This window comes from Rhipicephalus microplus, unplaced genomic scaffold (assembly GCF_043290135.1).
Source record: "Rhipicephalus microplus isolate Deutch F79 unplaced genomic scaffold, USDA_Rmic scaffold_23, whole genome shotgun sequence".
NCBI classification, from domain to species: Eukaryota; Metazoa; Arthropoda; class Arachnida; order Ixodida; family Ixodidae; genus Rhipicephalus; species Rhipicephalus microplus.
This window is the reverse complement of record NW_027464596.1, coordinates 9,241,533-9,256,987: the sequence shown is the minus strand read 5'-3', so window position 1 is coordinate 9,256,987 and position 15,455 is coordinate 9,241,533. Positions and strand designations below refer to the sequence as shown.

The window sequence follows — 15,455 nt, the reverse complement described above, 5'->3', positions numbered from 1 at the left end:
TGATGTTAGTGATGTATACTGAATGAGAAAATGTGTTCAAGTTTTGCATATATTGTATTGCTTCGTGTAATTTGCTGTTATACTTGTTATATCGTAGGATGGTAATGTACTAGATGCCTTTATCACACAAATAACCTGTTCGCGGCAGCCAAATGTTTTAACGAAGCAGGAGCATTGGTCAAGCCTCGGTGCCTTTTGCTCGTGCCACTTCTGTGTAATGTTATAGAATGAATAAAGCCTCATTATTACGATAGTAAATATAAAAATCTTGAATACAACGCCAAATGCTGGTGTTGGATTCCTGCTGGAACCCTGACATTTATTCTTTGCATTCGTTGGGTAATGCTGATGGTGTCAGCCTTTGCTGGGTACGGACAGATGGACGGACGGGTACATGGATGGACGGACAAGTGGACATATGCATGGACGGACGGATGAACAGATGGATGGCATGAGTGATCATGTATTGTGCTGTAGTATAGTTCATTACACATAAACTCGTTCGTTTACACATATGTTCTCGTTTTTTTTTTTGTACATGTGTTCAGTTTTAGTTTGGCTCTTGTGAAGCGTGATCAACGCCTACTGAGTCGGCCTTTCAGAGCTTCACTGGTAATAACTGGCATGGTCAGCGTTAACCTTATGAAGGACAAAACTAAATCTCATAGCCCCAGCAGAAATCAAACCCCAGCATTCTGCGTGCCAATCAGGTATTCCACGACAAAGCCACGCCAGCTCTCGGAACTGCTCATCAAGTAGACCGTGATGATGTTCGTGAAACAGCAATTGTGGTTGCAGTGCTCGCTATCCAATTTTATAAACAGTACATATTGCCACGAGGAATTGTTAAGGCGCAGTACAACGCAGACGTTGTTAAAAGAGGAACGCTGACGGCATCGCTACGACTCATGAAGCCCGCCGGAAGGCACGAGCCGGCCCAGCCTGTGCACGAGCTGCTACCGAGCAGCGGAAAAGAAAAGAAGAGAAGAAGAGGACGACGAGCGTTCGCTGCTTTCTCCCAGCTACTGTGTAGTTCTTTTGGCTTTGGGCACAAGTTCGCCCTTATTAAACCTTGTAAATAGGACGTCCCGGTTGTGAGGTTGTTATATCCGTTACATTTTCTGGTGGAGGAGCCTGGGTACATGATTCCGAGCCCCACGCAAGAGCGAAGTCCAAGCACTGACCAGCCGCAACCAGTGGAGCTTACACCGGTGCACCAACGAGTCAGCCGCCGTATCCGAGGAGAGTTGCCAGAATTTGGGCCACTCCCTTCTGTATCAAGGGCATCGGTGACGGAGACAAGCGCCGCCACCACCATGACGAGCCAAGTTACGCCGGCACAACTCATCGTAAGCCAACCGGTCATCCCAAAGGTGTTTCATGGTGACCCATACGAGGACGCCGAAGACTGGTTAGAGCATTTCGAGAGAGTGGGAAATCTAAATCAGTGGAACGAGGAAGGCAAGCTGCGTAACGTCTACATTGCGTTGGAAGACTCTGCACGAGTGTGGTACGAAAACCACGAGGCATCTCTGACGTCGTGGCAAGAGTTTCGGCGGCAGCTACTGAGTACGTTCGCCAACAGTGATCGCCGGGAAAAGGCGGAAGCAGCTCTCCGCACACGGATTCAACGAACGAACGAAACTGTCGCGATGTACATCGAAGACATGTCCCGCCTTTTCAAGCGAGCTGATCCTGGCATGACGGAAGACAAGAAAGTGCGCCACCTCATGCACGGGGTAAAGCAAGAATTGTTCGCGGGACTCATCCGCAATCCGCCCCGTACTGTTGCTGAGTTTCGGTCGGAAGCAACAACCATCGAAACGACGCTTCAGCAGAGAGCCCGACAGTACAACCGCGACGTAGCCGGTGCATCCGCAGGAGTCTACTCAGCAGGCGTCGTGGATAATCTTGACACATTGCGCGAGCTCGTCCGGTCTGTTGTCAGGGAAGAATTAAGGAAACTGCAGTCACCTGATGTCACCCCCGAGCTGTCTCTTGCTGAAGTTGTCCGAGACGAAATTCGACAGGCCATGCGGGAGCCGCGGAGTGATGTGCCGGCGACACGACGGGCGGTAACGTACTCCGAGGTGCTCAGGCGACCTACTCTGCACTGTTCGCCGATCGAGACACCAAGTACTTATGTGCAGACAATGCGCAGCCCGCCTGAAATCGTAGAGGCAACACGCACTCCACCTCGTGCGAGAGAGATGATGCCACGGAAGAGCGATGTGTGGCGAGATGCCACACGTAGGCCCTTGTGTTTCCACTGTGGAGAGGCTGGCCACCTGTACCGATTCTGCCGATATCGTCAAGCTGGTCTTAGGGGATTCGCCATCAATGCACCGTGTCCGCGAAACGGCGAAAGACCTTCCGAGATTGAAGAATACCTATGCTCACGTCGGGAATTTGACCCGCCTCGTCGTCATCAACCACGCTCACCATCCCCTATGCGCTACCGCTCGTCTAGCCCACGTCCCTTCCCAAGCACGTCTAGGCAGCGTTCGCCTAGCCCAAATCCGGGAAACTGAAGAGGGCGACCTGTGGAGGCGAGGCCGCTGGCGACTTGGGATATGAAGATCCTCCACTGCGGTACGAGCCTGATAACGACGACTGTTTCCAGGTAAAGGAGTGCAGTACAGAGAAAATTACTTCAGACTTGCCGTTGGTGATTGACGGACTAGAGCTCAATGCTTTGATCGATACCGGTGCGGATTATTCTGTGATAAGTTACGAATTAGCGAAGCGACTCAAGAAAGTTCTGACCGAATGGGGTGGACCTCAAGTACGTACTGCAGGTGGTCACCTCATAACCCCTTCCGGCCGATGTACCGCAAGGGTCATGATACGGGGCTTCACTTACGTCGGTGACTTTGTCGTCCTGCCTGTGTGCTCGAGGGAAGTGATACTGGGAATGGATTTCCTACAAGCTAATGGTGCGATTATCAATTTACAGAGGTCGAGCGTGTCCTTTTCGACGGAGCAAGCTTTAAAGGTAGCACGATCAGATGAACGATGTACCACTCCACTGCGCGTCGTCGACGATGATGTGACTGTACCGCCACGGAGCAGTATAATGGTTCTCGTGCAAAATGATGCATTCAGCGACTACGAGGGTGTGGCGGAGAGCAACGTGGATGTTTTCTTGAAAAGAGGCGTTTGTGTGGCACGAGGGATTATCCAGCTGCGAAACGGGTGCACAGACATCCTCTTGACGAATTTCGGTAACGAATTCCAGCACATCGCAAAAGGGACGGCAATAGCGTTTCTTCATGAGTTCTGTGAAGTGACAGAAATATGCAGTCTTGAAACGACGTCACCGAATGTGAAACTTCCATCTGATGCCTGCGACACAATATACGTAAATCCTAATCTTTCAGAGATTCAACGTCAACAGCTATACGACCTCGTGCGGGAATTTGGCAGCTGTTTCTCCAACAGTTCAAAGGTACGGCGCACGAGCATTACAAAACACAGGATCATAACGGACGAGACAACCAGGCCGGTATGCCAGCACCCGTATCGTGTTTCCCCTAAGGAAAGGGAAGTCATCAAGAAGCAGGTACGAGAAATGCTTGAAGATGATGTTATCCAGCCTTCTAACAGCCCGTGGTCATCTCCCGTGGTGCTTGTCAAGAAGAAGGATAACACGCTACGGTTTTGTGTCGACTACAGGAAACTGAATGCTGTGACTAAACGGGATGTATATCCCCTTCCACGCATCGACGACACGTTAGATCGACTTCGGTGTGCCAAGTTCTTCTCATCACTAGATCTCAAAAGTGGATACTGGCAGATCGAGGTTGATGAACGTGATCGCGAAAAGACTGCTTTTGTTACCCCGGACGGACTTTACGAATTTAAGGCTCTCCCGTTTGGTCTCTGTTGTGCGCCGGCAACGTTCCAACGCATGATGGACACTGTGCTTTCCGGATTGAAGTGGCAGTGTTGCCTAGTGTACCTAGACGACGTGGTCATCTTCGCGGCTACATTTGAGGAGCACATCAAGCGCCTTCGGTCAGTGTTAGAGGCAATCCGTTCGGCAGATTTGACAATCAAGCCAGAGAAGTGCCGATTAGCTTTCGAAGAGCTTCGTTTTCTTGGGCATGTCGTCAGCGCCCAAGGTGTTCGCCCTGATCCTGATAAGACGGCCGCCGTCGCAAGGTTTCCGGTGCCAACAGACAAAAAGTCAGTACGGAGATTTCTAGGTCTATGTGCGTACTATAGACGATTTGTGAGAAATTTTTCAAAGATCGCAGAACCCTTAACGAGACTTACGAGAGAAGATGTGCCTTTCCAGTGGCAAAACGAGCAACAAAGCGCCTTCAACGAATTGAGAAAGAGGTTAGAAAACCCCCCGATTCTTTCTCACTTTGATGAGACAGCCGACACGGAAATACACACAGATGCCAGTAACATCGGCCTTGGATGCGTTCTAATACAGTGGCAGAAAGGTGAAGAAAAAGTGATAGCTTATGCCAGTCGGACTCTAACAAAAGCAGAGACAAACTATTCGGCCACGGAAAAAGAATGCCTTGCCGTCGTCTGGGCCATCAGTAAATTTCGGCCGTACCTATATGGTAGACCATTCAAGGCAGTCAGCGATCACCATGCGCTTTGCTGGCTGGCGAACATAAAGGAACCATCTGGACGACTAGCAAGGTGGAGCCTCAGACTGCAAGAATACGATATAACCGTGGTATACCGATCTGGCAAAAAACATACCGATGCCGACTGTTTGTCACGGGCTCCTACAGACACACCACTATCAGAAGAAGACGACTTTCCGTTCGTAGGAATTGTCGAGACCACTCAAATAGCCGAACTCCAACGTACAGACAAAGAATTACTCCCGCTTATCGAACACCTGCAAGGAATTGACGTACAAGTACCCCGTATATTTTCTCGAAGCCTCGCACTGTTCTGCCTCCGAGGAAACGTTCTCTACAAGAGAAACTTCAAGCCCAACCGCGAAAAGTTCCTGCTTGTCGTTCCAGCAACTATGCGACAAGAAATACTTCGAGCGTGTCACGATGAGCCCACATCTGGACATTTGGGTGTGACGCGAACGCTTGCAAGGATCAGTCTCCATTATTATTGGCCCAAGCTACTAGCTTCAGTGCAACACTACGTCAAAACATGCCGCGAGTGCCAAAGACGAAAAACACCACGTTCTAAACCAGCGGGCCTTCTACAACCTATAGATCCACCGAAAGCGCCTTTCCGCCAAGTTGGAATGGACCTCCTTGGACCCTTCCCGACATCTTTACTCGGCAAGAAATGGATCGTTGTGGCCACTGATTATTTAACTAGATACGCCGAAACAGACTCTTTGGAACGAGGAACGGCAGCAGAAGTGGCCCAATTCTTCGTACACAAAATAGTCCTGCGACATGGCGCTCCAACGGTTGTAATCACCGATCGCGGAACGGCTTTCACGGCGCAACTTTTGAAGTGCCTGCTCAACATGACTCACACTGTTCATAGGAAAACCACTGCATATCATCCTCAATGCAATGGCCTGACCGAACGCCTTAACAGAACTTTAGCGGACATGATATCCATGTATGTGGATGTCGAGCACAAAAAGTGGGACGAAATTTTACCATACGTCACTTTCGCCTACAATACGGCTGTGCAAGAGACCACCAAAATCACCCCATTTGAACTAGTTTACGGTCGTGCTGTTACCACAACACTGGATGCTATGTTACCAATAGACCAAGATGACTACCCCCCCGATCTTGACGACTTTCTACAAAGAGCGGAAGAAGCCCGCCAGTTAGCAAGATACCGAATACGCCACCAACACCGCATCGATGCCGACCGCTACAACCGAGGAAGACTTGACACGCGATATGACGTTGGCGACAAAGTGTGGATATGGACTCCAGTACGACGACGAGGCCTCTCCGAAAAACTCATTTCCCGGTATTTTGGCCCCTACGAGATCGTACAGCGACACAATGACCTCGTCTACGAAGTCAAGCCTGCAGGCCACCTGCATTCGAGGCGACGCAATCCCACGGAGCGTGTACACATTGTACGGATGAAACCGTACTACGACCGATTCCAAACCTAGCCACCCCAATACCTTGACGTACTGCAACCTCATTTTTACAAACTTGTACACACAAAAAAAAAAGCCTCATCGCAAGCATCGGGGCGATGCCGCTTGAGAGGGGGGATAATGCCACGAGGAATTGTTAAGGCGCAGTACAACGCAGACGTTGTTAAAAGAGGAACGCTGACGGCATCGCTACGACTCATGAAGCCCGCCGGAAGGCACGAGCCGGCCCAGCCTGTGCACGAGCTGCTACCGAGCAGCGGAAAAGAAAAGAAGAGAAGAAGAGGACGACGAGCGTTCGCTGCTTTCTCCCAGCTACTGTGTAGTTCTTTTGGCTTTGGGCACAAGTTCGCCCTTATTAAACCTTGTAAATAGGACGTCCCGGTTGTGAGGTTGTTATATCCGTTACAATATGTACTCCTATCAAACAGCCTTCAAGTGGAAATAACGACAATTTTAGTGAAGCTCGAATCACTGAAGCTCATTTATCTAGCAGACTCCAGAGCCTCAATCCTCGCTGGCAAAGCGCTACATATCAGCTTACCGCTTGCTGATACCCATGTGGCTGTTGGCATCGTTCCGCAACAATAAACACGTGAATGTTTAACGTATGTCTGTGCCTACAGCATTTGTACATATCTTTAAAGTCATTTCGTAACGTCTCGCTCAATCAAAAATTACAAGAATCACCATCCCCCCACATGCTTAGCATAACATTGATTCCCAAAGCACGTAGAAACTGCCAAAGTTTTTCATGTCATGACCAGCTAGTCATAATCATCAAACCGTCCTATACCTCTCATACTAATTTTAGTTTATTTTGAGCTAAGAGGTGATCACCAGATCACCCAGACGTATGCAGATAGATAGATAGATAGATAGATAGATAGATAGATAGATAGATAGATAGATAGATAGATAGATAGATAGATAGATAGATAGATAGATAGATAGATAGATAGATAGATAGCTCCTCTGTCATGCAGCAAGAACTATGTCTGGGGCAGATAGAGCGCTGCTTTAATAATAGATTATTTGACCACATAGCCTCTTTGAATGAACCACTATGTTCGAATCTTTGGGTGCATTGCAGGGACTGTTGCGCGCCTACACTCTAAGGCAAAAGGGTGTTAAAAGGCTGTGTGGTTCATCCTTTCGAAGACTAATGGGGCTGCCACAACCATTGATCCACTTAAGGACTAACGGCACCAGGTCTAGCAGTTAGTCCCCACAGATGAGCTCTAGGGACTAACATTTAGTCCTCACATTTACACCTTAGTGAGTAACCGTTAGTACCACAATTCACCTCAAAGGACTAACATTTAGTCCTCGCATTTGCACCGTGTAGAGCAACTGTTAATACCCACATTTACACCTCACCGGGCAATCGTTAGTCTTCACAGTTGTACCTTGCCGGACGAACGGTTGATCCACTCAAATACTTTAATCGTGTGAACTTTTTGTCCCCACTTCAAACACTGTTTTTTGTTTATTTTCCGCCAGGCCTAATACTTTTTTCGCCTGTTTTTCTGCGCAGTGAGCAACAAAATGCGCAGAAAAAAACACGCAAAAAGTAGCTAGCCACCCACGTGTAACTGCTTTCCCAGTCACGGCAACAACGAACGACAAAAGTAAGACATCGAAATCTTTTATTTTTCTACCTACACATGAAGTTTCTCCATTCTTCAAAGTGAGTTCATGGGGAAGTGTACAAGACCAGTCTCATTGTCAAATCTTGTTCACTCTTTGGGGAGCTCCTCCGACGGAAGCGATAGATGACAGGCATTGCAGACGCCACCGCACACGGCCTTTTGCCTGTTGTGTTCCCACGGCTGCACGTAGAATAATATAGTAAAAAATAGTGAGACACACGTGACAGAAGATGAAGATGCACGCATATGACAAGTACATGCACTTGAATATAAAAACAAGCGTTAAAATATGACCCACTAATAACTTTACCTTCACATCTCACACAGTCCTTCTGAAGCTGCTCTTACGAAATAGATGGATGATAGGCATCGCAGACGCCAGCGCACAGTCTTCAGTATGGTGTGTGCCCACGGCTGCACAATAAGTGTGTAAAATAGTGAGTCACACGTGACAGAGGATGAATACAAAGGCATATGAGAAATACGTGCAAGGTGAAATGAAAACATTTCACCTTGCACGTATTTGAGATATGACATGCTAATAGTTTCACCGTAATGTCACACATCGTCAAAGACTCATTTAGATCCCCGTAGCGCAACATCTTATGAGCGACGGCCACAGCCGCAACTCCTCGAATCACCGGGCCGCTAACAAGTCGGCGAGTCCTAAGCGACATCCTTCACCTCGAGCAAGCGAACGCGAGATCAAACACGGCGTTGCACGCGGAGTGTCTGCCGCCAGTTATCTTCGAACAGGAGAGCGAGCGTATGCTTGGCCGCCGCCAAGAACAGCGCCGAGCTGGTTTGGAGCTAGCGCCGAAGAAATCCACGATAATGCGGTCCTTTTTCACAAACTCGATGCTGCGCGCAAACGCGAGTCCGCCGCCGCAGCCAGCGGACGGCGCCTAGCGGCTTGCGACCGACTGACGGGAAAGCCAACTGTAATGGCGACCAATTTTCAGCTAGTTCCGACGCTAGCGAAAGCCGCGCCAGCCCGTGCTGGCGCGTTTACAGCGCGCGACATATTACAACCAAGCTCTTTACGAGCACCCGCAACGTGTTTTCGACGACTCCCAACACAGCGACGAGGTCTCAGCCCACTATCGTCAGCCCGGAGCTCATCGCGGGGGCGAAGACAGGCGAGCACTCGATCAGCGAGCGTACGGGAGGCCGACGGCAATGGCGGCCAATTTCCAGGTGGTCGCAAAGCACAGGCGAACTGCAGACGCCGAAGCTCACCTTCGCGATGCATTTCGTGCGTGCGATATACAACACGACTGAGCCCGTTGCCGGCAAGCGCGATCCGTATCGCACACGCGACAAGTAGAGTAGAATAAAGAAAGATGACCTACTTGTCCTAGAATCCAGCGCTGTTCTCTGCCCTGAGTCAGACTGAAGTATATATCCGATAGGCCTGTTGTTTCTCGGCTGCCATATTGGCCTTCCCAACTGTTGCTGTCGTGTGTTGGTCGTGACTGGGGCTCTTCGATTTTCGGACTCCTGGGTTGGTTCTAGAGGCCCACGGGCTGCTCGCGGGCTCCCTGAAAGCTACCGATGCATCCGGTTCTGATAGGAAATGACGTAAGCAGGCTATGCGCCCGCCCGGCGACAGCCCGAAGGTCGCAAAATTGAACGCAGGACAGCCAGCGTAAAAGTAAACAAACTCTACCGGCATGGCAGCAAACAAGACAATGCGCCGCGTGAATGTTGGTTTCTTTCTGCATTGTCCGCTTGAAAATACGTAGCTAAACTCGCCAAAAAGCTGAAATAATATCCTCGAGCGTACGCATTTGGGGCACGACTTCGTAAGCTCGCAAACTAAACAGCCAGCTGGTGCACGCTGCCTTGAGAACGATGCAAGGTGGGCTGCCGCGACGGTGACGCCTTGACAAGCTCACGTCTCTTTTAGAACATACATGTTTCAGTCACTGCACAATACGATGTGAAGTCACACGAAATTGATCGCGTCCCCAAAAGAGCTTGAAGATATATACCTGCCCAGCTATCGCGTATCATATGTCGCAAACACACGTTGACCAACTTACGTTTTTGTCTAAAGTTTATGATATGCGCAGGTATCGGTACCACGAGTGCGCGTCGTATATAAAATAAACATTTGCATGACACGTTCTCCACCCATTTTTAGAACTTGCCTTGGCCTGTTTTTCTGTCCTAGGTGGCACTTAACGAATGTCATGTATATCAGCTTTGATTCGACCTACTAGGTCATAGTACATACTGCGTGGCATTATTACGAAGAGGTGAAAAAAGGCAAAGCCAACGATGAAATGGGCCACGAAAGGATGTATGCATTTCGATTCTCCGTTTCTTTTTTTTTCGCGCCATATCGTATATTATGCCACATATGCTGGCTTATAGAGGGAAATGGGTTCGCACGCCGTTCGCGACCAGCGAGCATCAACAACAGTCGCGATCTAGGACCTTTTATCTTTGATATTGCTTTGATAATACTTAGATAATAACACTGGGCGCTTCCTACTGCACCTCTATTGCATAAAATTGCAGTATCATTACCTGGTACGGGGTATCACAAAATGAGGCTTCACATCCAAATTATAAGACATGAGCTAGAGCGCACTGTTCTTTTTCAAACTGGGAAAACCAGCCGGACGTGAATAACTGCTCAGGGCAGTTAGTATGATAAGCGCAGTTGAACTTGCATGGGTCGAGCAGATTGTTCGTTTAGAGGTAATGTACACGTCTGCGATTTATCATTTTTTCAAAAAGTTTACACATGCAACTTGTAAGTGCGATTAGCCTGTAACTACTAATGGAAGATGGAACTTTGCTTTGCTTTAAAATTGGAACAATAATGGCTTCTTTCCAGGCAGAGGGAATTTCGCCGGAAAACCAGATAGAGTTATACAGGAAAAGCAGGGTTTTTTGTGTTTCAGAAGGCAGTTGTTTTAATATTGCGTATACTATACGGTCCGAACCTTGAGCTGATTTATTGCAATCATGTAGTGACGCTTGTAACTCGACCAAACTGAAAGGGTTGTTGTACGACTGATGTTTAGAGGATTTTCGCTGTAGTTTCTCTTTTTCGATTTTTCTTTTGTGTCGCTGAAAAGCTGCAGTCTAATGCGACGAACTGGACACCTCTTCGAAGTGGGCACCGAGGGAGTTCCCCTGGTCTTCTAAGGTGTCCCCTTGTGTGTCTGCGAGAGGTAGTGAAGATGCGTGTCGTCCTGCTACCTTGCTCGCCATGTTCCAGACTTTAGTTTCTTGTGTATAAGAAGTGACGCCAGATAAAAACTTATGCCAGCTTTCTCTCCTAGCCTGCCGGCGCGTTCTTCTGCCTTGGGACTTCATTTTCTTAAAGCTTTCAAGATTCTCTGCTGTCGGCGAGTCCCGTAACAATCTCCACGCTTTGTTTTGTTGTTTGCGTGCATTGCGACACTCAGTGTTCCACCATGGGACACGTCGCCTGCCAGGCAGCCCAGAAGTTTGCGGGATGCATTTCATCGCAGCGTTGTCAGAAAAGCAGAAACGTATTGTACACCTCCATCTATGTTTAAACCAGATTGGTCAGTTCAACTGAAATAAGTAATCTGCGAGAACTGTTCCCAATCAGCTTTGTCAGGGATCCATCTGGGGACCTGTGGGCAATATTCATTTGATATGGGTGTGCTTAGGGTTACGGGAAAGTGGTCACTTCCGTAAGGATTATTGATGAAATTCTATGTCAGTAGAGGAAGAAGGGATGGTGAGACAGTACTGAGGTCTATTGATGAGTAGGTATTGCTGGCGAGGCAGTATTATGTGGGCTTTTTCCGATTTAAAAGGCACGCGCCAGAAGTAAAAAGGAACTGCTTAATCAGGCGACCTCGAGCATCGCAACGAGGGTCACCCCATAGATTGTTATGTGCATTGAAATCTCAAAGGAGGATATAAGGTTCTAGAAGTTTATCTATTAGGGGCTGGAATTCACGTTTTTCAAGATGGTAGTGTGGAGGTATGTAGACAGAGCAGATGGTGACGAGTTTGTTCAGGAGAACTACACGAATAGCCACGGCTTCAAGAGATGTTTCGTGTGGTAGATGAGTACATGCGATCCCTTGATTGACTATAATGGCCACACCACCAGATCACGTGACGGCTTCACTCCTGTCCTTTCGAAAAATATATACTGGCGTAGAAAATTAGTGATTTTGGGTTTTGGGTGTATTTCTTGTACACACAGCACTTTTGGTGACTGTTTATGTAAAAGTTCTTGAACATCGTCAAGGTTTCTACGGAGTCCTCTGACGCTTCACTGTAAAATTTGTGTCTCCATATTGAATGTAGTTAAATGCTCTGTGTAGAGAAACGTGTAGAGTTACAGGGCCTGTTGGGGGCCCTGTAATACGGGGTTTCTCTTTCTTGTTTCGCTCCAAAGAGCTGCGCCTTTCCTTCGGCGTCTGGGGCGCCGGAGGAGTATGGCTTGTGTCCATCACCTCTTCTGAGGTGGCGGAAGGTGCCTGCTTGGTAGGCACGTTCATGGCAGTTTAGGACCTGACTGCACTTGCAGTGGTCCGTGGTCCAGCAGACTCTGAAGTCTTCTGGCCCTTTTGAACAGGAGGCGGAGCAGTACAGGCTGCTCCAGCTGGAGGCGCTTCTGGCACAACCGCAGTCACATTTGGTGTGCATCTCGCGGCGGCCGAAATACGTGGCACGGCGCCTCGATGCGACGTCGGCGAAGGAAGGTTCAGAATGATTGTGTGTAGAAAAACGTTGACGTGCCTCTTGAAATGACAGGTTGAACCCAACCTTAAGTTCTAATAGTTGTTTTTTTTTCATGCAGGGCATGATCGGGAGTAGGCAGCATGATCTCCTTCGCAGTTAGCGCAACAGGCTTCTGAAGTGCACTTTTCGGTTACATGTTCACAAGATGCACACTTCGCGCACCTAGCGCACCCTCTGCACGTTTGGGATCCGTGTCCGAAGCGCTGACACTTGAAACATCGGCGAGGATTCGGTATATAAGATCTGACACGAAGCTTGCAGTAACCAGTTTCAATGGAGTCAGGAAGGTTGCTTGTACCGAAGGTAACTATGATGTGTTTTGTTGGGGTCTGTTTATAATCTCGCCTGATTATTATTCTTTGTACTTTCACTACATTTTGTTCCTGCCAGCCTTCGAGTAATTCACTTTCAAACAGCTCGAGGAGGTCATCATCAGATATGACACCACGCACTGTGTTCATTGACTTATGTGGGCCCACTGATACTGGGATGTTATCAAATGATACGAGTTTTGTGACCTTGTCGTACTGAGTCTTCTCGCGAACTTCTAGAAGGAGATCGCCATTTCCCATCTTAGTTACTTTATAGCCAGTGCCAATTGCATTTGTGAGCGTTGACGAGACAATAAGGGGTGAAATAGATCGAACTGTTCTTTTCATTTTGGCTGTGGAGAACATGGTACTTGGGCAAGGTCTGTTTAGGCTGTGCAGTAAAGAAGCTGTCATAGCTGCGCCACCTTTCCAGGCGGCGATCAGGGAGTGCGGGAAAAGGGTTTTCCATAAGAAGCATTTAAAAATTGGGTGGCGATGGTGGCCGCCCACCACCGAGCCCAACAAGGGGACGCTACAAGGTTGAATAGTGAACACTTGGTGACGCCAGCCATGCATTGCCGCTATAACCGAATATAACTACCCAAGGTTGGGTAACTACACAGGGTTAACCCTCGCCGCCAGAAAATTTGGAAGTAAATGGAAAAGAGAAGTTGACAGGACAGATAAAAAGTGAGAGATAAAGACGAAGATGTAGGTACAGAAAGATAAAAGGCAACTGCCGATTTCCCTTGGGTGGGTCAGCCCAGGGGTGTCGTCTACGTGAAGCCGGGGCCAAAGGGGTGTGTTGCCTTTGCGAGGGGGCCTTAAAGGTCCAATCACCCGGCGTCGGCTCAACCCCCAGGATTCCCTTTTCCCCGGACACGGCAAAGCCACGCACGGCTAGGCGTGAGAGGGAGTCGAACCCCCCTGTTAGCTCGGGTCCGTAGTGTCGCTACACAGCAAGCGCCTACTTGCGCAGGCGCCCCTGCTGGGGCGTTCACATGAGTAGTAGCGCCACATTTGTGCAGTCGACTGAACGTGTTTGAAGAAAAAAAAACAGACAGGTACGTATGTCATGGTCATGTCGAAATAGCCTGACAGAAATTATCACTAACCGCAGTACTAGATGTGACATGCGTCTCAAGACCGAGTACCCACTTTCAGATTTATTACGTCTTCCATGGAGTTGTACGCAGCTGCTTCGTAAATTTTTTTAATCGCTTCTCTGGGTACGCCGCAGGCAATCTAGAGTACTGGTACAGGGTTCAAACACATGAGCCTTTTGGAATACTTGCGCAGTCCATGGAGAAACCCCCACCAGTGTGTTGCCGAGATGAATGTAGCTTCTGAGAATCAAACAGCGCCGAGAGGAAGATCGTCACGCTCCACTGCACAATACAGCAGCTGGCATTCAAGCTTCCATGTCTCTGCTGACCAGTTTTTGGAGTTACTCGAACACGGATCGCAATGACAAGAAAATAGGCAAAACTGCCCTAGAAAAATAATTTAGCACCCTCACTTTCGAAGCAATATTTTTGCAGAGAACCGATGCTAAGTAGTGTTCCGTCTAATCCCGTCTGTTCCGACGGGCACCGCCACCAAAGATGAATGCGCCGAGCAGACCGGCGCCCACTACCACGGCACCGGCTATTGCTAACGGCTGTATGTAGTTGGTCACAACAGTACGGGCGTCGACTTCATCAGAGGGCATTTCAATGTCCAGTTCATGCAGGAGGTCTCGGGCCCATTTCTGGCAGTTGTTCTCGGTGTAATGGTACTGGCCGGAGTCGCACATCTTCCTCAGGAGCTGGTCAATGCGTTCTTTCGGAATTTTCCGCTTCGCGAGATATCTCTGCAAAAACAAAAAAGCCAGTGAGGGTGTGACAAAGTAACTGGAGTACAAGGAAATGCAAATGTGGTGCAACAGAACGGCAGCAAATAGTACGTATTAGGTTTAGCTATAGGATTCGACATCGGGTGCCACTGCACAGTTAATTGCACACAATTGGTAAATATAAAAAAAGTATTCACAAAAGAGATAAAACACCATCGTTACAGTACACACCCACTTCAACAGTTTGATACCAACACTTTGATACTACAGGCACAAATTCACAACTATATTATGGACGGCATTGTAGCTCTTAAATTTACCGCGCAAGTAGCACAATAGATGAGGCTGAGTCCAAAGTTTTGCGTAAGGATGCGCATGTTTTACAGTGCGTTAGGAATTATTTGCATTTTCAGACTGTATGCATAGAAGGGCATGCAGATGAATAAATAGTTGCAGCGTACATTGATATGTTAGATTAATTATAATATATTTGTGGGGCTCCCAAAATTACGCTGCGCAGCGCATAATAGCAAAGACACAACATAAACTGTTGTGCGTTTTATTACCCTCTTATCTATACACTCTTCAAAGACAAGCGCGTACAAAACTGTCGTGTTATGTAAACAAAGTTGCCTAATATGCGATATTATGCATGTGTCAACATTCAGGTCTGTCCGAACGATGAAGGTAGTTCGATGGCTTTGCAGCAACAGAAAAATTAAATGGCGCAGATTGACTAGCGTTTTATTAACATTTGGAATGAACATACAAGAGCGACGCCCATTGATGACAACGTCAGCGTTGTGGGGAAAATGCCATGCATCTGTACAAATTTGTCAGAACAC

General features: G+C 48.2%; 1 protein-coding gene and 1 long non-coding RNA gene across 3 annotated transcripts in view; both read right to left on the bottom strand.

The window, feature by feature from the left end:
• Positions 1–7,699: 7,699 nt before the first annotated feature.
• Positions 7,700–9,061, bottom strand: LOC142786380 (uncharacterized). The gene is made up of 2 exons (XR_012889031.1): positions 8,030–9,061; positions 7,700–7,899 (listed from the first exon to the last, which is right to left on the bottom strand). It is a non-coding gene; the product is annotated as an uncharacterized LOC142786380 (long non-coding RNA).
• Positions 9,062–13,973: 4,912 nt separating this feature from the next.
• LOC119167511 (uncharacterized) overlaps positions 13,974–15,455 on the bottom strand; it is a 28,480-nt gene continuing 26,998 nt past the window's right edge. For both annotated transcript variants that reach the window (XM_075884044.1, XM_075884043.1), the window contains exon 3: positions 13,974–14,628. In XM_075884044.1, coding sequence (XP_075740159.1) covers positions 14,344–14,628 — 285 coding nt within the window. In that variant the 3' untranslated portion in view covers positions 13,974–14,343. The remainder of the gene's footprint in view (positions 14,629–15,455) is intronic.